At 39.9% G+C, this 22,851-nt stretch overlaps 1 protein-coding gene across 18 annotated transcripts in view; it reads left to right on the forward strand.

Moving 5' to 3' along the window:
* PTPRK (protein tyrosine phosphatase receptor type K) overlaps positions 1-22,851 on the forward strand; it is a 482,195-nt gene that overhangs the window by 356,451 nt on the left and 102,893 nt on the right. For all 18 annotated transcript variants that reach the window (XM_048491075.1, XM_048490937.1, XM_048490928.1 and 15 more), the window contains exons 8-10: positions 9,440-9,742; positions 13,501-13,610; positions 17,099-17,300. In XM_048491075.1, coding sequence (XP_048347032.1) covers positions 9,440-9,742; positions 13,501-13,610; positions 17,099-17,300 — 615 coding nt within the window. The remainder of the gene's footprint in view (positions 1-9,439; positions 9,743-13,500; positions 13,611-17,098; positions 17,301-22,851) is intronic.

Genomic DNA, 22,851 nt, shown 5'->3' on the forward strand with positions numbered 1-22,851 from the left:
CTAAGGTCTTCATGTATGCAGAAGTGAAGTGAGTCAAGAGTTAGTATAATGGTTGCAATTCAGACAGTGGGTAATAGAGTCTGTGCAGATAACTTATTCAGCAAGAGAATGTGGCCCTTATTTTCTTTTTGCAGGAAAAGTTTTCTATAACAATAAGCTAGTATTCAAAAATGATTCTATGACCATCTCTGTGTAGTCTGGAGTAAAGATAAGTCTGAGGACAAGAGAGAAGAAATTGGCTTCCTAGTACTCTGATGAGACTTTGTAGTAATGATAATACTTCATAGTTTATATGGTAGGCCAATATTGCACTGATCCAGGTTAGTCTGATTTTGTCAGATCTCAGAAGTTAAGCAAGATCGAGCCTGGGAAGTATTTGGATGGGAGGCATTAAAGGACTACTGGGGTCATGAGACAGAGGCAGACAATGGTAAACCATCTCTAAATGTCGCTTGTCTTAAAAGCCCCACCAGGAGTCACCATAAGTCACCACAATGTGATTTAATGGCAAAAAAGGGCTAGTATTATAATCCCTGTATTAAAGGGAGGACTGCTTTGCATAAGTTGATGAACTGAAGTAGGATTCAGAGTAAGAACTTGCTATCCTTCAGGTCATGGTTTTAGCCACCATGCAACAGAGAAGATTTTTTAAAGAAATTAATGCATGCTATACCATGTGTACTAAGTAATTTTGGCTGAACACTGAGGCCATGCTCCATCCTGACAGATTGGTTCTGGATTCTCAAGGCTGGCTTCTGCTTATACCTGGCAACCAGGGAACAAGGAAAGAAAAACCTGCTGAAGGCATCAGATACTTTGTCACTGTTCTTTTTATCATAGGCTTTTGGCTTTGCTATGAAATTTGTCTCATTGTTTTTCAATTTCACACTGACAAATGTGTGTGTTATCTGTGGACCAGAAAAGCTGCTTCCTTTTATTTTAGATAAATGGAATTGAAATTGTGCATTCTGATCAACTTACAAGCTTTTCTTTGGAAAGCAGCAACAGTAAAACACTTGTCATGCCTGAGTGTCCTATCCTTGTGCACATCTTTGAAAAATAGCCTTTTTGTCCCAGGCTTTGGGACATGTTCTATTTCTCTTTGATTGACAGCGAGTAATGTGTTATCATTAAAATTGGCTCTGAGGAGATGCATGTTTCTCGCCTTGTTTCCTTCCTAACTGTGAAGGCTTTGTTTTTAAAACAAGCTCTGAATAAATGGAGATAATCTGTACAGAGAGGCACTGATATTGACCTGTCATATCATGTGTTGCTTATCAAGTGCTAAAGAAATTGAATTTCATTTTAGCCATTATCTCAAGCAACTTATTAAATCTTTCTGCTGTTGAAAGGTGACTGACAGGTCAAAAGGTACGATGTCCTTTTTCTATCTACCCCTCCATCATTAACCTTTGGAGAATTACTGAAGCCGTAATTCTTTTTATCATATAAAGCTGTATCCAGTCTTTTTGATCCATAATGCTGTAAGCAAGCATGCTATGCATGCATGCTGTTTAGTGTGAACTGGAACCCAGTGGAATTTTTTTTCTCTTTTTTAATGTAATATTTCTGAAAATGTGCCAGTTTAGTTTTTGATATGAATGCTAAAATTTGATATGAAATAAATTGTCAGTGTCATTTGTTAAAATAAATATATACATTATTAATTAGTGGTAAATTAGATGGGGTTCAATTCACCATTTCCCCCCTTTCTTTCTCCTTGGCTGAAACACACTGTCCATGTTACGCAGTAAGGGAGACCTGTTCATGTCTCTTACACATCCATCTATCCATCAACTTCTAAGCCACAGAGCTTCAGATAAATCATGGTCTGGGCCCGCACTACGAAGATCATTCGCAAGAAAAGTATGTAGGAGGCATGGATACATCTCATCTCCCATTCTGAATTTTGGCCATTGTACCATATTGGGCCAAATGTGGACCAGAACAGGCAGAAAAATAAATAGTTTATCTTCTTTAATTTGTTTATGAAGATGGTAGATGAATGATGACTAGTTTTAGGTGAATAAAAAGGAGATAAAAGGAAGACTGTTTTGTGAGTTTTTCCTCCTATGGAAAGAACCTGGCTTTACTACACCTTTGCAATTCTTTTGACAGGTGCACTTACCAGCTAATTCAGTATCCACTGAGTGTTTGACTTGCTCCTCCCACCATGCTTCAGGCAAGCTTGAATGCCTTTTTATGTTTCAGTGCTCTGCTCACAAGTTCATCTGATGTAATATTTGCTTAGTACATACAATAAACAAATAAAATCACAGTTTCTGAAGAGCTGAAAACTGCTGCCAGGGAAAATTGAATGAATTTATTTATTGAAAACTCAAGAGTATGCGACGTTTCAAACCTCAGTTAATTTACAGCCAGTTTGTTAAAGTTTATTCATTAAAATAGTTATACCTTACCCTTCTGATTTGACCTTCCTCTTATTTAAAGTCCCAAATAAAAAAGATCAGTTTTGCTTGAACTTGATCTTAGTGATAATATGGCATGTGTGAACAAAGGATGAAACCAAATGTTCCTACAAGTGAAGGATTTTTCACCCATAGAGTGTGATTTTGTAACATCTTTTTTTATGCTGTTGCCGAAAAATGCCCACTTTTTGCTGTTCCTGAGCTTTCTATGCCCCATTATTTTAGGAGGCGTTTGGGGCTGTCATGGGAGGAGGAAAAATTGCACTCCTTGTGTAGATAGCTTTCCACCACAGAAACATTCAACTGAATCCGTGCCAAGGTGAAGCAACTTAAAGAATGTATGGTAGAATGCTCACCAAAATTGTATCTTATCGTCTAGGTTGATCAGATGTGTGCATAGGTTAAGGTATCTTGTATGCTTGCTTACGAGGTGGTAGTGATGAAGGCAATGGAACTTTCTCCAGGACGCTAGTTGCTGATCTGGAACTTGGAGTCAGTTCTCCCCAGAAGTATATTGTGCCCAATTCTGAACTCCCAGCATTAAGTTTTACAAATATGTCTAGAGGAAATTGCTGAGATTGTCTGAGGGTGTGTAGTGAGGTGCTCTGTTGATTGAAGTTCTAAACAGGGCTGTAGAGAAGGTAATGGAATAAATGAAAGCCAATAAGCTAGTCCAGACGATCTGAGGTATAGTTAGTCTATGAAAAAAGCCACTCAAAGACTGAATCAGTGTTTTCTGAAGAGTGCTGTTGGATCACATCATAGGATTTGGCTTAGAGGCTCAGGTTTTCTCCTGAAGCATAACACTTTGTACCAGATGATAGTTCCATTATTACTTGGATAGGATTATTCTGATTTATTCTTCTTTAAGCTGATTTATTCTTATTTAATATCATTTTCCCACTTTTCTCCCTAATAAGGATTCTAGTTGCATTGAACAATATACTTTTAATAGTACAAAAAATCAGACAAAGCAAAAAGTATGCAAGACATCTTGGGTTGGTGTCCACCAGGTTAATCTAGCTGTAATCTATGGTCTGCCACATGCCAAAAACACTTAGACCAGTGGTTCTCAACCTTCCTAATACCGCGACCCTTTAATACAGTTCCTCATGTTGTGGTGACTCCCAACCCTAACATTTATCCATTTTACAGATGGAGAACACTGATGCAGAGAGTCTTAGGCGACCCCTGTGAAAGGGTTGTTCGACCCACAATGGGGTCCCAACCCACAGGTTGAGATCCAATGACTTAGACTTTGTCTCACAGCCATACTTAGGCTATAGATACTTGCAGGAAGAGCGGGGGGGGGGGGACTTTGGATAAATAAGTTTTTAGGGATTCTAATAGGATTTTAGGGATTTTAAAAGGCTTTCATTTTGAACTGGTTTTCTTATGCACAGTTTATAACTGTTTTTAGGTGATTTTTATGTTTTATATTGTAACCTGCCCAGAGAACTTTGGGTATGGGGTGGGATAGAAATGTATATAAATAAATGAAAAAGCAAATTAAAAATACTTTTTCCAAGTTGGAAGCCAACTTCATTCAGTTCCCCTTCCTGATGATTATATTACCTCTGTGCTAAAGATATCCTCTGGATGCCCATACCCATCTGTTTGTGGGCACTACTCAGATTGCTAGTTCAATTAAGGGCCTAACAGCCCAATCCAGTGGGGAGGCAGATCCTCCTCCTCAGGAGCTGAGGATCTCAGGAGTGTCCCAGGTGTGGGCCAGGGGATGTAGTCTACCTTAGTCATTTTCCACTGGCCACCGAGTCCCTGTGTGCCTGCGGAGCTAGCCTTAGAGATACTCCACAGAAACTGTGGCATATCTCTGTTTTTGCCTATGGGGGATTCTTGGAAGGATCTAAAAAAACTGGGCTCCCCATGCCACGGAAAAGCCCTTTGAAGGGGGTAGGGCAGGCCGGAGCTGTGCTGTCCTTATCCACCAGCCCAGTCTGGATTAGGCTGTTTGGGGCCTGAATACTATAAAAACTATCCTGTACTGCCGAGACCACCAGTTAATATCTTCTCAATCTGTGCTTTCTGTCCTGCCACCTTTATTTATTATTTTCTATTATGCTTATTTTCTATTCCACCCTTTCCTTAATCAGGGCCAGCTTAATAATACCACATTTATTAAAATGTGAGCATAATAGCACATAATTAATTAATATTTATAATAATAGCTGAATAATTAAATAATGTATAATGGCACCCTAATAGTGGTTCCCACACTTCAGACCAACTTAAGTGAATTAGAGAGGGCTAGACTGATCCTGAAGAAGAGATATCAGAGAGAGCTGAAATGGATGGCAACAGGAGTGCTTTTTCAGTAGCTGTTAGCTACCTCAAGCAAGTCTCTAGAGAAGAAGCATATACATTTTGCTGTTTTCAGTGGGGGCGAAAAGTGGTAAGCTGCAGTACTGCAGTCCAATCTCTGTTCCCAACCTGAGTTCGTTCCCAACAATAGCCAGTTTCAGGTATCTGGCTCAAGATTGACTCAGCCTTCTATCTTTCCAAGATCAGTAAAATAAGTATCCAGCTTACTGGGGGGTGGGTGGGCATTTAGACCACTGGGATGGCAATGGCAAACCACCCTATAAATATAGTCTGCCTAGTAAACTTCATGGTGTGATGTTACTCCATGGATCAGTGATGACTCCATACTTGCATAGGAGACTACCTTTACCTTTTACTTATTAATGAATATAATCAAGTTTCTGTCCTAATTTTTCCTAATATTAAAAAAAATTAGAAAAACCACTGTGGAATTAAGACTAAAGGATTGGCAAAGCATCACGCTCAGGCAGGATTTAAACTTTAGAACTTTTCACAACAGAACAGTCTTATTTTCCTAGAGAAAGCCAAAGGACTGAGAGGACATAATGCTAGGCATTCTTAAGCTCCATAGTTTTTCTCTAGAGGAAAAAAAAATCTTTGGAATTTAAATGAATGTGTGCCAACAATAATACATTCTGATTACTGAGATTGCCAAGTCTTTGCATACATGCCAAGAATTTTTCTCTAAACAGTAACCACACACCTCTGTATTAGGGGGATGAATTTCCAGATTAGAAGAAGTGAGTTGGAAGCCTATGTAACAAGAAACTTCCCTTTTAATAATTTATTTTATTATTTGATTTAATTCATTTATATCCCACCTTTCTTTCTGGCACTCATGACAAGTTAACATTTTTGTAATTGTTCCAACAGCAAGAGCTGTTGGTATAACTCAAACAACAACCCCCTCCCCCCATATAACTAGAAAACAAAGGCATGAGAATACCATAATGCAGAAAGTAGCTTGCAAAGGTAGAAGGTAAGAACATAAGAGCCTTGCAGGCTCTATACAAAGACACCATATAGTACATAACAAGTAATATTTGAATATTATCATTAGGCCCTATCCCATAATCTCATTTCCTCCCCACTGAGACTTGGGGTTTAGAAAAATGGGGTTTAGAAAAATGGGATTTGACAATCCTCAGCCCATTATATTCATGATCCTTCTCTATAATTTTTTTTGGCTACAGGCTTGCTTTCTTCTTATCAATGGATTAAGAATCAGGGCATAGTCCTAAATGTATAACATATTTTCAAGTAGTAAAATCACTTGCAATCTACGGAAGTTATGAATCGTGCTGGATTACTGTGTAAACCCTTAGGCTTTATAAACTGCAGCGCACCAATGTATAGACAATTTCTAAGATGATAATGAACTGGCTTCTTTTTTTAGTTCCTTGTTCACAGATGATGAAACATTCTTTAAATTTAATTAGAAAATTTAGTTTGGAGAGGAGGGAAATTAAAGTTCCTAGGAGGATGAAAATAAAATAAAAAAATAATACATTGATGCACTTTGGAAGTACAGTGTGGATCCAGGAGAACCCCTCAGTTGGAATTGAGGCACTAGAGAGTTCAGCCAGTGTTTCCACGGGGCAGTGAAGCCCTGATGAGTAATAACTGGGGCATGTTAGTTTTCACTATTCTTAATGCAATGCAATTAAGTTTTTGGAATGTACTAAACAATCTAGCAACCTCTTATCTGGAAACATAATTATTAGATTACTTTCTACTGAGTCTTTACAGATGGAGTCTTTGTGGTGCAGTAGTTTGAAACAATTGAACCTGATCTCTGGAGACACTGTTATGAATGTTGCTCTGAGAAGAGAACAAAATTGCATTTTAAAGTGTTGGTTCCAGCAGCAGTGGGACAGTTGGCAGCGTTTACCAAAGCTGTTGAAAAGCACTGCAGACTTTAATTACCATCTCGGTCTTCATAGAAATTGGTTAATCTCTACCAGTGGTGAGCACTGTAGGGAGAAATCTTGACCTTTTCTCCAATTTCTGTCAGGTGCCTAAAGAATGCCTTTCATGTGCCTTCCATTGCCGCAGTGCAATATTCCGAGGAACTAGTAAGCAGTCTTTCCCTATGATTCAACAGTGGCCTTTTAGCACAAGTAACATGCATAATAATGTTCTGCCTTGGAGATAACTAATAATGTTTTTAGATAGAGCAATCCAAGAACCTTCACCACCGTAACTAAAAGTGAACTGATTAGCACCTGTGTTGATCACTCTCTAGGAATCAAGTTCCTCCTGCCCCAGCATTTAGCTCCTTTTGAGGAGGGTGGATGGACAACAGACTGAGGCCTCACAGTGGACTGAGAGGCCAGACACTAAAGGTGCTTGGAATGCATTGGTGGGAGACCAAGGCACACTCCATGTTTTCTGTCCCCCCTTGCCCCCCCGCCTTGCCCCCCATTTAACTTTTCCAGCTGGCAGAAAATAGCTTTCTGCCAACAGAAAACAACTTTCTGCCAGTTGAAACTGGGCCAGGCTGGTGGGGTTGGGGCAGGGCAAGGGGCCGGGTGTGATTTCCACGCCCCCAGGCGAGCGCCCAGTGCAACGCCCCCTTCCCCTCCCCCTTGTAGCTCTGCCACTGGCAGAGTGTGACAATTATAAACAGTGTTTCCAACTCTGGGTTGGGAAGTTTCTGAGCAGAGAAGGTTTCGGGCTGCAAAGGATCTCTGCAGGGTATAATGCCATAGAATCTACCGTCCAAAGCAGCCTTTTCCCCCAGGGGAACTTATTTCTTTAATCTCTTCTGGGATATTGTCAGGCCTCTCATGGAGGTTGGCAACTCTAATTACATGAGCAGGACAAGGAGGCCACCCCACATAGCAAGGAGTCTCTGCATATTGACAACAGCGAATAGAGGGAGTTGAATTTCCAATTTCCAAATTAGTAATCCTTCAGTGATTTCTTATTTGCCCCTTGCTTGTCAGTTCTTCTTCCCAAGACATTTTAAAGTCACAACAGTTCTTTCAGGCACAATTGCTGTGGAGATTTTTTTAGGACAAAACCATTTTGTAGATTCTTGAATAAGTGCAACAAAAATATCACGTACGTGACCTGAGGCAAGAGACCCCATTCGTTCCTTCTACTGATAACAACAATGAGTCACAAAGCACCCGGTGGACTACACTTCTTAACCTTCCTTACTCTCCCAAAACTAACCTGGACCCTTAGGATTTTGCTTTATACCAGATCTTGTCTATGTCTGCTTCATTCTGAAAGCAAATGTTCGCAGAGGTTCTTCCATGCTCATTAAAACGTGTTTAATGCTTCTGAGTGCAATGTTTCACCATCCCTTAACAGAAGGATTCCTACAAGATATAAAAACTGTCTAAATTTAATTGAGAAGATGATAGGTAACAAAATAAAAGATATGCATGAAAAACTGGTCATTATAAACAGTAAGAACATTAACCCCTGGATAGCACTCTAATTCAGAAGAACACTTGTATTTGACAGTCTATAAATGTATTGCACGGATTAAGTATGGGGGGATAGTTCAATGTTTGCATTATCTTATAAACTGTATGCTTGAGCACATTTAATAGAGTTCCCATTTGGTGGTGCCATCTGTGCCTTGTGTTATTTGTGTAGTTAACATTTTTAGCTTGGGAAAAGAATGTTGTCAAGAAAATTAAACCTGATGAATGTAAAGAAGCATTTATCTTATTTGATCATGCATCAACATATCAAATCTGAAGGTTATTTTAAAGTACATAACCCGTAACCTGATGTGATAAATAAACAGAAGAAAGTATAGAAAACTTGCCTTGGGGATATTTCTAGGGAATTTCCAGTATATGTGGTCATGGTCATGACTTTCATTGTGCAATCAGTTTAATTAAGTCAGACTGTAAAGTTAGTCTTGCATGAGGAATGAATGCACTGGGGAGACAAGTGATAGATTGATGCCTGTCCTGAGAGTAAAACAAGTTACACTGGTGTTTTCCACTCAAGTGGAGATCTGAGCCCATGTTATCAGATAAGCTTGGATGAGAATGCACTCCTTTGCCAGCTAAGGTATCTAAAATGGTTTATTTGAGGCTCAAGATAACAACATGATGGTTAGATATTTCAAACTTATTGTGTAATATTTCTTGGCTTTCTGTTGCAGATGAATAACTTCATTACTCAAATAATAAATTTTAATTAATATCTGTATCATTTTGGTTACTGCTAGTTTAGTAGAGCAATTAGTGTAATTAGTAAACAGCATTGCTTGGTGGCATGATAAATCACAGTGCAGAGTACATTGACTCCTCACCAGGGTGATATATTATCCAATTTTCTTGAATTTAATGTGCGTACAAGGCAACTACTAAAAGAGGAAAGCATAGCAACAGCTGTGGTGGTCTTAGGTTGCTTACATTGCACGTGCTGTTTGCATTCTGAAATATGTTGAATTAGTCAAAACTGTCAATTAATTAACATTTTGCTTCAGTATTTGTAAATGTGTTTTTTGAACATACACAATAGTGATAACAGTAAGAAATATAAGTGTCTTTTGGGATACAGGCTAAAGCAAGGAACCTTGTGGGTGTTCTAGATCCAATGTCTTGTGACATGTGTACAACTTATGTGTGACTTTTTTTGTACTAGAATGTTTCTGATTGAATCACCATTGAGAATGTGATCATGTTATTTTTTAGAGCCCATGAGAACACCAAAAACATTGAAGATTGCTGAGATCCAGGCCCGACGTATTGCTGTGGATTGGGAGTCCTTGGGTTACAACATCACTCGCTGCCATACGTTTAATGTCACAATTTGCTACCATTATTTCCGGGGTCACAATGAAAGCAAGGCAGACTGTTTGGATATGGACCCCAAAGCACCCCAGCATGTTGTTAATCATCTGCCTCCTTACACAAATGTAAGCCTTAAAATGATCCTAACTAACCCTGAAGGAAGAAAAGAAAGTGAAGAGACAATTATCCAAACAGACGAAGATGGTAAGTTCAAGCTCTTCTTAACTGTACATTTATTGCTTAGGTGGTAAAGAGTGATTGTGTGAGCTTCTTTCTGATTGACAATTATTTCAGTTTGGTGCATAGTCTAGTCTGTGAATGACTGTACTTTTAAAAATATTCGGCATCCTGAAGTGCTTAAAAAGAAATGGCAACACATCAAAGTATCAGCTCCATCCAAATTGGAGGGGGGGGCACACAAAAAGGGCTTCAAGGAGTATCACTCTTTTGATCACCCCATGGGGCTTCCCTGTGGTGGGGAAGCTTTTTTTGCATTGTAAGCGAGGCAATGGAAAGGAGATCTGAGGACTGCAACAACCAGTCCTTTTGAAAGAAAAATCTCTCCCCACCCTCAGACTATGAGATGGAAGTGATGCTGATAAGAAAAGTTGATACTTATTTAGGGGGAGGGATTTTGGACCCCGAATTAGTGAACTTCTGAGGACCCCCCCCCCAGTATATCAAATACTTGAGTTTAGCTGGTAAACAGGGCAACAGGAACCAAAGTATTGAATTTGCTGCTGATCTGGAGCTGCTGCAGTGAACACATCTACATTTTGCACGTATATACATATGTACATTTGTAAGAAAGCCAATGTACGTTCACCTTGTGGTTGAAACCGGGGACCGGTATCTGGATAAATGTGTAATTTGCATCACATGTTCATGTGTTGAATATATGATGAGTATTACTTAATACCTGTATTTTAAAGGCAAGTGTCTACTGTACATATATTGTATGTGTATTCACTTGTGAGCAGGGTCAGTATTGTTAGTGTTGATGTTCTGCCCTCATTTTGTGAGGTCTGGGCAATGGATTTCTTTTTAAAAGGCATGTGTGTTGATATTGACTTTGCATTTTATTGTAACTTTACCTGGCACAGTGTATTTTGCTGTTAGCTCCTACTTCATTAATTTGAAAAATCCTAATTTTATATTTAGCTGCCTTTCTTCTGAGTGCACTTCATCTAATAAAACAGATTGTTGCCTCTTAAACTATGTCAAAATAAACATCAGAATTAAAGACTTCCCATAATTTAGGTGTTGTTGTTGCTGTTGCTGTTGTTGTTTTTGTTATCATTGTTATTGTTGTTGTTATTATTAATTTGATTTCTTAACCGCTCTACCCCTGAAGGGCTCAGAGCGGTGTACATGTAAATAAAAGAATAAAACAAAAAAAGAAAACGAGACTAAAGAGCAAAGCTGATCACAATCGTTTCTAAAAAGCTCATAATCTCAAATTTACTCCTGTGGGTTGGATCACACCTAAAATTTCATTGCACAGAAGTGCAAAGAAATACTGCCCCTGTTAAATGGGAGCGCCCTGAAGAAGCATAAAGGGGAAGTGAAAAGTTTTTCCTGCAGGAGGGACTTGGGAAATGATTAGTCTGGAGAAGAGGAGGTTGAAGGGGGATATTATTGCTCTCTTTAAGTATTTAAAGACCCGTCACTTAGAGGAGGGCAGAGAGCTATTTCTGATGGCAGCAGAGGAAAGTGGGCTGCAATAATGGATGTAAATTATGTGCAGAAGGGTACTGGCTGGATATTAGGGAAAAATTACAGTAAGAGTTGTTCAATGGTGGAATCAACTAGGTAGGGAAGTAATGAGGTCCTCCTTACTGGCATGGTTTAAGCAGCAGCTGGATAAATACTTGTCAGGCTTATAAGTAAACTGGAGGAAGTTGCAAAAAGAAATCTGAAAGAAGTGTTGATTAGGAACAAAAACAGAATTAATGCCAAAAAGAATTCATCAGAGTGGGAACTCTTACAACTCAGGAGTAACGATACAGTGTAGGTAAGAGGGAGAGAGAAATTAAACAAAAGCCTGGGCCTGATAGCTAGTGAGATAGAAGATGAAGAAAGAAGTAGCCAATGGGTGAAGGGACAGTGCCTAGATGCAGAAGGGGCTGTGTAGGAAGAAAACTAATTGGAGAATAGAACTGCTAGATCTTGACAGAATTTTGGAAATTGTCAGATTTGCAAAAGTGAACAAATGATAGTAGCATGGCTGAATTTCATGTAATAGCCTGGACTATCCAACCAATTCTATTTCTAATATTCAAGTTCCATTAGCCTATAAAGGCTGTCCAACCCAAGAGTCCTGTATCTGGCTCCAAAGCTCTTTAAGCTAACAGCCTTAAAATGGTGGAGGGTGTATAATCTGCATGGTGACATAGCCATTGTCACTCAATAGACATGTTTCATCATGTGCTCATTCATCTGCCAAAGGAAGTCTGTCTCCTGGGTTATAGTCTGTGCAGTGTACTCTTTGTATACGCTTTAGACAAAAGAAACCAGAGTGTTCCCATAGAAAACATAATGATGCCTATAGCACATAACAAGCACCACCAACCAGTGCAAGAGATGTCAAGGCACATCAGCCTCAATCTGCTCTAGAATATCTGTCAGTATTGTGAGAGAAAGAATGGCAGCCTTTAGCTGAATACTGAATGGATATGATTGTATGAAAATTGAAACTCTGAATCTCATCTGTGTATCTGTATACTTTTTACGTTATGAATTTATTGTAATTCATCAAATTAAGTTATTTTTCCCAGGGGCTGCTTATTATTTATGGTTTGGTACAGTCTAAAATAAATCTTGCTCCTTCCTAATGCCACTAGTGCCGTGTATGTTGTTCCCTTTGATGCAGTGTTTTTAATTTATTTCTGTCCATTATGGAACTGCAATATGTTTTCAAAATAAATCTTCAGAAAATGTCATACGTGAGACTCAGTTCATGTTGCCTTGAAGTGTGGGGAAAAAACTAATTTAAAAGGCTAGGCAAATACAAGTTTCAGTACTTAAATAGATGTAACTTGTTTGTTAGATGTTTCTTAATTTCTTGCTTTTTAATCTGTTTAAGGTTGAGATGAGATTATGGACCTCTAAGAGTCTTTTTTAAATTAGCAGTTAGACATAGTTTGGATTAGGGACTTGTAGGGAGATAGTCTAATCTTTCCATCTCTGAATAGGATTTGCCTATCAAAACTACCCCCACAATGCTCTTACTAGTTCTGAAAAGAAAAAAAAATAGCTGTCCACTGACAAAATAGAGAGAGGGACGTCTAGTTTACTTGAGCTACTTTTCTTCCCCTGTATAAATCTTTAACCACAAACATGAAAAAGATGCAAATTTGTAATACTAAGTTCCTTTCAAGTAGTCCATGTTTTCATGAGTGAGAGTGAAGGGTTCTCTTTGTGGCAAATGTTTTTGGCTTGTCTAGAGACCTTTATGCCCTGATCTGGGTGGCGCAGGCTAGCCTGGTCTCATTAGATCTCAGAAGCGAAGCAAGGCTGGCACTGATTAGTACTTCGATGGGAGACCCCCAAGAAATATCAGAGTTACTCTGCAGAGGAAGGCAGTGGCAACCCACTTCTGCTAGTCTCTTGCCTTGAAAGCTCTGCTGGGTTACCATACGTGAGCATGACATGACAATACACACACAGAGATAGTCCTTTGCACAGAAGTACTAAGTGCATAGGTGTCAAACTCGTGCCCTCCAGATGTTATGGACTACAGTTCCCATCATCCCCTGCCAGCATCATGTTGGTGAAGGATTATGGGAACTGTAGTCCACAACTTCTGGAAGGCCACAAGTTGGCATGTGTTTATTCTTTTTCCTTTTATATATTCTTTTTCCTTTTGTATATTTCAAACAATATGCACTCTGGTGGTGATTGGTGGTATTGATTTTTGGCTGTTGGTTGTTGTCTTACATAAATAAACTTGTTCATTGCAGTTCCTGGTCCTGTGCCAGCAAAATCATTAAAGGGAACTCCTTTTGAAGACAAGATCTTCCTGAACTGGAAAGAACCCATGGATCCAAATGGTATTATCACACAATATGAGGTATTGAAGGAACAATTGAGCAAATAGAGTGTCATGATTTCCTCACGTTTGATTGAAGACTTTGTTGATGGCATTTTGATCTTCAGTATCGTGTTAAGTGTTTATATGGACAGCTCACTGGTATTTGGGGAATAGACTACATTTTGGACAGCTACCCTGAAGTTTTTGTCTTTCTTCAGTCTTAACTGGCAAATGTTGTCTTTTCTACTTGTTCCTGAAGCACCACCATAGTCTGGATGTTCCCAGTACAAATTATACAAGACTCTACTAAAATTAGGCCTTAAAATTTATGGTCACCTGTAGGATCCTAAGCCCCAGCCATCATGCCCCAGCCATCATGCACCATCTCCCAGTTTTACTGAAGTGTCTTTTCTTGGTCTCAGACAGAACAGCAAGGATTAAGTGAATCCTGCTCTATCTCCTGTCCTCTAGGTCTTCTTCTAAGTTGGGAGCCAGAGTTGTTCTGTCCTCAGTTTCCTTTTTCCTTCAGCCCTTTGAATGCCCTAGCCAAGCCTGGGGCATGCCCAGTAGCCTCCCCCTAAGCAGAAGCCCTGTGGGAGTGTGAGAGACCAATAGTGTCTTCTGAGCTATTTCTACCCAATTGCTCTCCCCTGGGTGGAGCTTCCCAACACCTGACAGTCAGTGAGCCAATTGTCAGTGGCTGCCTGACTGTTAAAGAGCCATTCACCATTGACCAGCTGACTGGTATGAGAATCTTTACTAGGTACATCTGCAGTCCCTCTGGGCCTGGTGGATGCTGGGCTGTATCATGTGCAGAGCCGAAAAGGAGGGGATCCTAGAATTGGTTCTATATTATGGAACAGCATCAAAAAAGTTCAGTTGTAGTAAACAAATGTCAACCTAATATTTAAAAAAACACTATAACTGGCTACACAATATACTAACAATTTGTGATCACAGTAGTACAGAATATGCAGTTTTAATCATGTACAAAGCCAAAGATACAAATGATACAAAGATAATACCGTGTTTCCCCGAATATAAGACAGTGTCTTATATTAATTTTTCCTCCCAAAGATGCGCTATGTCTTATTTTCAGGCAATGTCTTATTTTTCTGTGTTCTGTTCGTCGGGCATGCTTCCAAACAAAAAACTTTGCTATGTCTTACTTTCGAGGGATGCCTTATATTTCACACTTCAGCAAAACCTCTACTATGTCTTATTTTTCGGGGATGTCTTATATTAGGGGAAACAGGGTAGAACCTCATATACAGTGAGTTTAACATATCAACTTCGTGAACACAGGAAATGTACTTGTGAGTAGACATACAAACAAGGATCTCATAAAACTATTACTGTCAACAAATTACATGAAACATGAATCCAGCTGATATTTCTGATGGGAGCTCAGTTTTCTGTGCCCGTTTCATGGTTTATTCAGTCTCCCACTATTTATTTATTTATTTCTTAGGTTTTTATACCGCCCCATCCTCGAGGGGCTCTGGCGGTTTACAATATGAAATCCAGCACACTATTTAACGAGGAGCAAACGATAAGAACAGTTTACATGGCTCCAACAATTTAGATTACTGAAATAAGGAATAAAATCCCATTTAAAACAACGGTCATACAATAAAATAAAAGGCGCCCAATAAACCTAATATCAAACTCTCCCCTCAGAACAGAAAAAAAGAGAGAGAGGGAGGACGGCGGGACCCAATGATATGGTACCCTGATGTAGAAACAGAGTAGTAGAGTAGAGAGTTTTTATAGTTGCAGTAATCATACCTTGTGTTGACCTTCAAATGTTAAATGTAACGCTAAAAAAAAGTTCTATCTGATCTATAAAATGCACTATGTAACGATCTGTATGGAACTACACTATTGATTTTCAAACAGTCATGAGCTCATTCCCATCCAATGGTTACTCTTTGCACATGAACCTGGTCTGTGCCACTAAACTTTGCGTGGATGTACTCTTCTAATTAACATGAAATCATTGAGTGATAGAATTAGTAATTAAGAATTCAGTATATTTGAGTCTTGCTAAACAGTGCTACTATACTCTTTTAATAAGTGATGAAATCCAAGGCCCAAATGTGCAGTTCTGATTTAAATCTTGTATCATTAATATATTGTCTCCCAATATCATGATTTAATGGATTTCTATGCAGTGAAGGCTACAGGTGATATATGAAAGTTTTATTAATAGAAATCTGACATTTCTAGGCTTCAAGGTAACACTTTCTTTTTCCTTTCAAAAAACTATGAATGCAAATTCTGGGGTTTTAATAAAAAACGCATTGGCTTGATGCATGAGCCCTTAGGGAAGAAAGGAAAAACAATAATTTTTCACCCAATTTCCTGTGCATCTATCATTATTCAGAACTGAGAAACCTTGACAATACTACTTTTCTGCTTAAAAAAGAAATTAAATGCCTAAGGGAGTCACTTAAATGCTTTAATCATCATGTGTACATGCCTTAGCATATACTGACTTATGCTTATCCTATTAGTAGTTTAAAGGCTATCGTTTCCAATAGATATGGACTATACTATAGTAATGGAAAAGCTTAATTTATCAAGGTGGGCTTGAACATTCATAAATATTTTACCCTCTTATATAAACTGAATAGTTCTAGCTGAAATAGGGGAAATAAGAAAACACACAATAAATTCTCTTGCTGTTAATGAAGCAAGATTCTTGGTACCTTCACATGGTGAGTAGACATCTGGTGCTGCAGAGAGATCAGAGCAAACCTGCACAATTTGTGACTCACACATCTGAGTACAAGCATACCAGCTCTGAATGGTGATATAGGCCCATAATCTCCTGTTACGCTTCCTTCCTAGGACTGTAATAAATATACAGCTGTGATCCTTCACACACACCCCAGGAAGAAACCCCACAATACATTGCTGGTTTGCTACATTCAGATTTGTGGATCACCCATTGTGTAGTCCCCAGAGAACTGTGTATTTTATCAATTAAGAGGAATCCTTTCTATTCATCTCAGAACAGTTCAGTGTAAAAAAAAAGTTACTGATATTATAGGAAATAAGCTAAGAATAAACTCTGTCCATTGAGACCAGGCCCCTGCGGGACTTGATGCAGTTCCATGGGGCCTGTAAGACAGAGCTGTTCCATCAGGTGTATGGTTGAGGAGGCTGCAGTTTTTCTATCAGCCTGGCCTCCCCCCTCCCCTTTACACTACTTTCTTGGTACCATAAAATTAGATGATTTTAACATTTTTAAATGTTTTAAATGATCTCAATGTTTTAAAACGTATTTATACTGTTTTTAAATGCATTTATACTGGTTATGTTTTTAATGATTTTGGTAATGTGTCATTGAAATGATGCTCATTGGGAAGGGCAGCATACAGGACCAATAAATATATCAAAGATTGTGGGGCGCCCCCTACCAATCAACACACTAAACTAGGATTTGAAATCTGTGTCAACATTCAACTCACTAATTAGCCACCTCCAAGAATTCTACTAAATCTCTGAAATTATTTCTGCAGGTCAGTTACAGCAGTATAAGATCATTTGATCCAGCAGTTCTTGTGGCTGGGCCTGTTCAAACTGTGGCAAAGCTCTGGAATAGTACACATCATGTATTTTCTCATCTACACCCTGGGACTACCTACCAGTTTTACATAAGGGCTAGCACAGTTAAAGGGTTTGGACCAGCTACTGCAATTAACGTCACCACCAACATATCAGGTAATGGCAAACAATAAAGCATATAAAAGGAGGCAATTTTAGTTTCTGTTACATTTCTAGTGGTATTTGCTTTGGGTTAATTTTGGGTTAATTTAGGGCTGTCAACCTTCTGGTGATGACTGAAGATCTCCTGCTATAACAACTGTTCTCCAGATTACAGAGATCAGTTCCCCTCGAGAAGATGGCTGTTAGGAAGGTGGACTCTATGGCATTATACCCAGCTGAGTTCCCTCCCCAAACTATGCCCTGCACAGATTCTGCACCTAAAGTCTCCAGGAATGTCTCAATCTAGAGCTGGCAACTCTAGATTTATTTATTGCCTGTGGCATATCCCTCATGATTCCATCCCCTTTTGAGCGACTCCTGTCCCACCAATCACTTATATAGGGCATTTAGGTCTCCATTGGGACTCAGAGGAGAGACTGACTGTCTTGCTGGTGTACCAGTCACCTAGAACACCAACTGACAGCCTGCCATGACTCCTGGAGGTTGTATAGGAGTGGACATTGAGGTTTCCCAAACTTATTGTGTTGGGGTACTTCAATGTCCATGTCGACTTGACCTCATCTTCAGCGGCCATGAATGTACTGTCATCCATGGCAACGTTAGGTTTCTCCCTTATGAACATCAGGGCTCATCAAAGAGGTCACACTCTAGATTTGATCTTGGGGGCAGGTGTGGATGAGGTCCTATCCTCTATAGCAGTGGTGGCGAACCTTTGGCACTCCAGATGTTATGGACTACAATTCCCGTCAGCCCCTTCCAGCATGGCCAATTCGCCACCACGGCTCTATAGAGTACCACTTCGCTCAGAAGGTCCAGATTGAAATCGCTATCCCTCCCCCCCCCCGGCCCGTTTAGCCAATGGGCATATTTGGGCCTGCCTATGGAGACTTATGGACCCCATTGGGTTTCAGAACATTTTGCAGGAGTTACCACCTGCTGGTGACTCTCTCAAAGAACTGATAGGGAACTGGGAAACTCAGCTCTCTGAAGCGATTGAGATTGTTGCACCACGGCATCCTCTCCATGCCCATTGGCCCCTTGGTATACTGAGGAGCTGAGGAGGACTAAACAGGAACCAAGATGACTGGAGCGAATGTTGCGGTGTACTCACAACGAGAAATTGAGACATTCATTTAGGATGCTTATGAAAGCCTTCAAGAGTGCAGTAAAGAAGGCAAAAAAACCTTTTTTTGGCCACCATCGTTGCCACTGAGAGCTCACGCCCAGCACAATTGTTTAGGGTAATTCAGACAGTTAAGACCTTGAATTCAGGTCCCAAATCTCAGGAATTGGCATTTAGCTGTGAGGTTTTTGTGAGCTTTTTGTAGATAAAATCTTGTTTCTCCACCGCGACCTTCCCGCCACATTTAATACAGTAAATGAACTAGAGGCTCCTTGCCTGTCTTCCGGTCCTTGTTTAGACCAATTCAGACTGCTTGACCATGCTAATGTTGTCAGGATTCTGACTTCTACTCGATCCACTACTTGTCCCCTTGACTCGTGCCCGTTGTGGCTGGTGAAAGCCAGTGAGGAAGTGCTACGGGACCGCACATTGAAAATTGTCAAATACTCCTTTGAGCAAGGAGTATTTCCAGGGCAGTTAAAAGAGGAAGTAGTCCACCCACTCTTAAAAAGACCATCTTTAGATCCTTTGGATCTGGCCAATTACTGCCCAGTTTCAAATTTATCATTCCTGGGTAAGGTAATTGAGAGATCAGTTGCAAAGATTTTGGATTCCTACTAGTCCAGTTTCCTTGCTGGTCATGGGATGGAGATCAGGCCACTCGCCATTGTGGATGAGCTCCAGCTCCAACTGGATCGAGGTGGGACTGTGCTGCTGGTATTATTAGATCTTACCACAGCATTTCATGTAGTACCAGTAGACCATGAATTTCTGGATGCACCGCCTCGCCGACACCACAATTAGAGGGACATCCTTGTGCTGGATGTCCTCTTTCCTCCAGGGCTGTGGACTGCAGGTGATATTTGGTGGGGGAGATGTATCCAAGTGATACCTGATCAGGTGTGGGGTGCAGCAGGGAGCCATCCTTTCCCCTATGTTATTTAATAACTTAATGCAACCCCTGGCCCAGTTGGTACGGAGCTACGGTTTACAGTGCCATCAGTATGCTGATGACACCCAACTCATCCTATTAATGGAGGGACAGCCGGAGTCCGCCCCTGATGCACTCCAGCATTGTTTAGAAGCTGTGGCTGGCTGGTTGAAAACAAGCAGGCTGGAACTTAATCCAGCAAAGACGGAGATCCTGTGGCTGGGTCAGGTGAGAAGCCCTGGAACTTCCAACTTCCAGCCTTAGATGGTGAGGTCTCATCAGTGAAGAGTCTGGGCATGATCTTGGATTCTACCCTTTCATTGGAGGACCAGGTCACGAGAACAGCCCAGACTGTGTTTTTCCACCTTCGCCAGGCTGGGCAGTTAGCCCCCTACCTCTCCCTATCCAACCTTGCTACAGTCATCCATGTGACAGTCACCTCCAGGCTAGATTACTGCAACTCACTCTCTGCTGGCCTACTTTTGTCGCTGATCCGGAAATTAAAACTCGTCCAAAAATCAGCTGCGGGTCTGCTTACAGGAGCAGCCAGCAGAGACCATATAACACTGGTCCTGGATTTTTCCTGATTACGATATCTCCCCTGAGCCTTCCGTGGGAGAAACAATATGTCTTGCCATCTGGGGTGTTTAGCTGGATTGTTTTAAATGGTTTTATTTATTTTCATTGATTGTTATTTAAAGATTTTATATCAATGTTTATGTATGATTTTAGACTTTATGCCATTGTAAGCCACCCTGAGCCCTTTGGAGGTAGTAGGGCAGGGGATGAATGAATGAATGAATGAATGAATGAATGAATGAATGAATGAATGAATGAATGAATGAATGAATGAATGAATGAAATGGTGGGCTTGAAATGCAACTTCTAGCTAATATAGAGTGTCTCAGGAACTTCCTGTTAAGAACAAAATATTTGATGATCTTCCTAAGCAATGTTTTCCTATTTTCTTTTCCTTTCTCTTGAGATTATAAGTCTGTTTTGTGTACAATGTCGTGTGTGCAGTGTTTGCAGATTTTACTAGATATCAAATTACTTCCATGAAAACAGACTTGAAATGAAGCCCCTAATTAATTCTAATCCATTCAAATGGATAATGCACTTTTCATGTTTGTTTACTGACAAAAAAGAAGTTATTTAATTACTTGGTGACCTTCTTTGTCAGATTCCTTAATGCATGAGATTTCTGATAATCAGAAATTGAACTATTCTTTTCTTTTTGAAATAAATGTCTGAAACACTATGACCTTGATCCTGCAAAGTAGAGCAGTTTATGCGCAACCAAGGCTGTGGAAATTTGTTTGTTACAGGAAAATGAACATTCTTGAATGTTTAGGAAGAGGGTGTTTTTTCTTTTTCAAGTATGTTACCCCCAGGGAGTCCTTGCGCATCAATTAGTCGACCAGCACAACAAGCCTTGGCTCATCTGTTCTGGAGCACCTATAGAAGCTTCCGGAGTGTATTTTGGAGTTATTTGACATGGCTTGGGCCCCATCCGCACATGCAGAATAATGCACTTTCAATCCACTTTCACAATTGTTTGCAAGTGGATTTTGCCATTCCACACAGTAAAATCCAGCTGCAAAGTGCATTAAAAGTGGATTGAAAGTGCATTAGTCTGCATGTGCAGAAGGAGCCCTATCTTCAAACTGAGGAACCCTGATAGGGTTTCCACCCACATCATTTAAAAATAGGTCTTACAGCATTGCAGTTTCATAGCAAAAAATTTAGATCCACATATTCTCATGTTTTCTATAATACAACCAGTGTTCATCTTTTGAACAGCTTGTTTGATTTTCTGCCCATTGATTGTCTCATGATTCTATTATTTTTTCCATCACTCCAGAGCTAAAACAATTGAAGGTATAGCAAGAGGTTGCATTTAGATATGTGGAAATAAGACCCTTATAGTATGCACAATACAATAAAATGCTGTTATTAATCTACCAAGCCATATTGTTGTTCAAATGCAGACTTGAAATACTAGCAATTTGATTTAAAAGACTCAATGTGTAGTCAAGAGAACTTTGTATGCTGCAGGTGTATGTGTGTGCATCTTTCCAGAAATCTATTTCTGTGCAGGAAAATGGATGTGGTCAGTAATATGTTTGGGATTTTGTCCAGGAGCATTCATGTTGATCATCATCATGTGTGCTTTTCTTATATTAAATCAAGTACACGCACCAAATGATAATGCATGAGTGCTAGCTACTTCAAAGAGTAACCTTCAGTTTCTCTTTCCTCCTCTAGTGGGAAGATTCAATTATGTAGTTATTCTGTTTCTCTTCAATTCCTATTATTCATCACTGTTAATCCCTGTTAACAAAGAAACATTCTTTTCTCTGCCCTTAAGGAGGACACATTTCATTGCAGGCTTGGGCATGGGTGATTGTATTTTTCCAGTCAGATTTTTTTTTCATTTTATTGTTCAGCATTGACTGACATGATTGCTAATTTTCCTTGCCAACATGGTTTTATTGATTATTGTAAGCTCTCCATAGCTATTGGAAGGGCGGAGTATATTTTTAAAAATAATAATGCATGATTTGGAGATAACTAGATTGAACTGTTTCATGGCACTCTATGTTGCACTGCCTTTGAAAAATGCTTAGAAGTGCCACATAGTCTAGATTGCAATGTTCAGGAAATGGCAGAAGTAGACTGACTATTGTGGCCACTTGAGAAATTACTGTTGGGTCGATACAGGTTGTGCTGCACACAGATCCAGCAATGAGATTATGCAGGCATGAGTAAGCCAACAGTGGTGATGCCACAACAAAGACAGGTATTTCATCTGCTGCCTCTCTTGGCTTGTCTTTGCCTTCAACTGGTAGGAGGTCCATCAGCTATTTCAGTGGGGTCAGTTGGGTAAGGAGAAGCAGCTGGTTTTGCTGCAAGGAGAAGCAGCTGGTTTTGCTACTACTACTAGTTTGTTCTTACCCAACTAATTTCATAGGCAATGAGCCTTTGCCAATGGTAGACCCACCAAAGTGCTTTGGGAGGAAATGGGATCAAACAGGGGTCTGCAACCTGCGGCTCTCCATATGTTCATGGACTACAATTCCCATCAGCCCCTTACAGCATGGCCAATTGCTGGCCATGATAGCCATGCTGGCAGGGGCTGATGGGATTTGTAGTCCATAAACATATGGAGAGCCGCAGGTTGCAGACCCCTGGGATAGAAGAACATCATCTCTGGCAACTGTGCAAGCATGCCTGTTTCTGTTTTGAGATGTGTCTTCTGAGAAGTTCCTCTAGCTTCCTTCCAGTGGAATATCCTACCAGAGGAAGGTGGTTTGTTTAGTTTGCTCTCAACATTAAAAAGTGATCAAAGCATCCTTTAAAAAAAGTTTTTAACAGTTAACAGATGTTGTGGTGATTTTGAATGTTTTTATTAGGATCAGCTTTGAGATCTTGAGATGGTTTTAAAATTTGAATGTTTTACAATTGTACTTTCAGTTGAATTTCATTGT

The sequence above is a fragment of the Sphaerodactylus townsendi genome, linkage group LG01 (genome assembly GCF_021028975.2).
Source record: "Sphaerodactylus townsendi isolate TG3544 linkage group LG01, MPM_Stown_v2.3, whole genome shotgun sequence".
Classification (NCBI taxonomy): domain Eukaryota; kingdom Metazoa; phylum Chordata; class Lepidosauria; order Squamata; family Sphaerodactylidae; genus Sphaerodactylus; species Sphaerodactylus townsendi.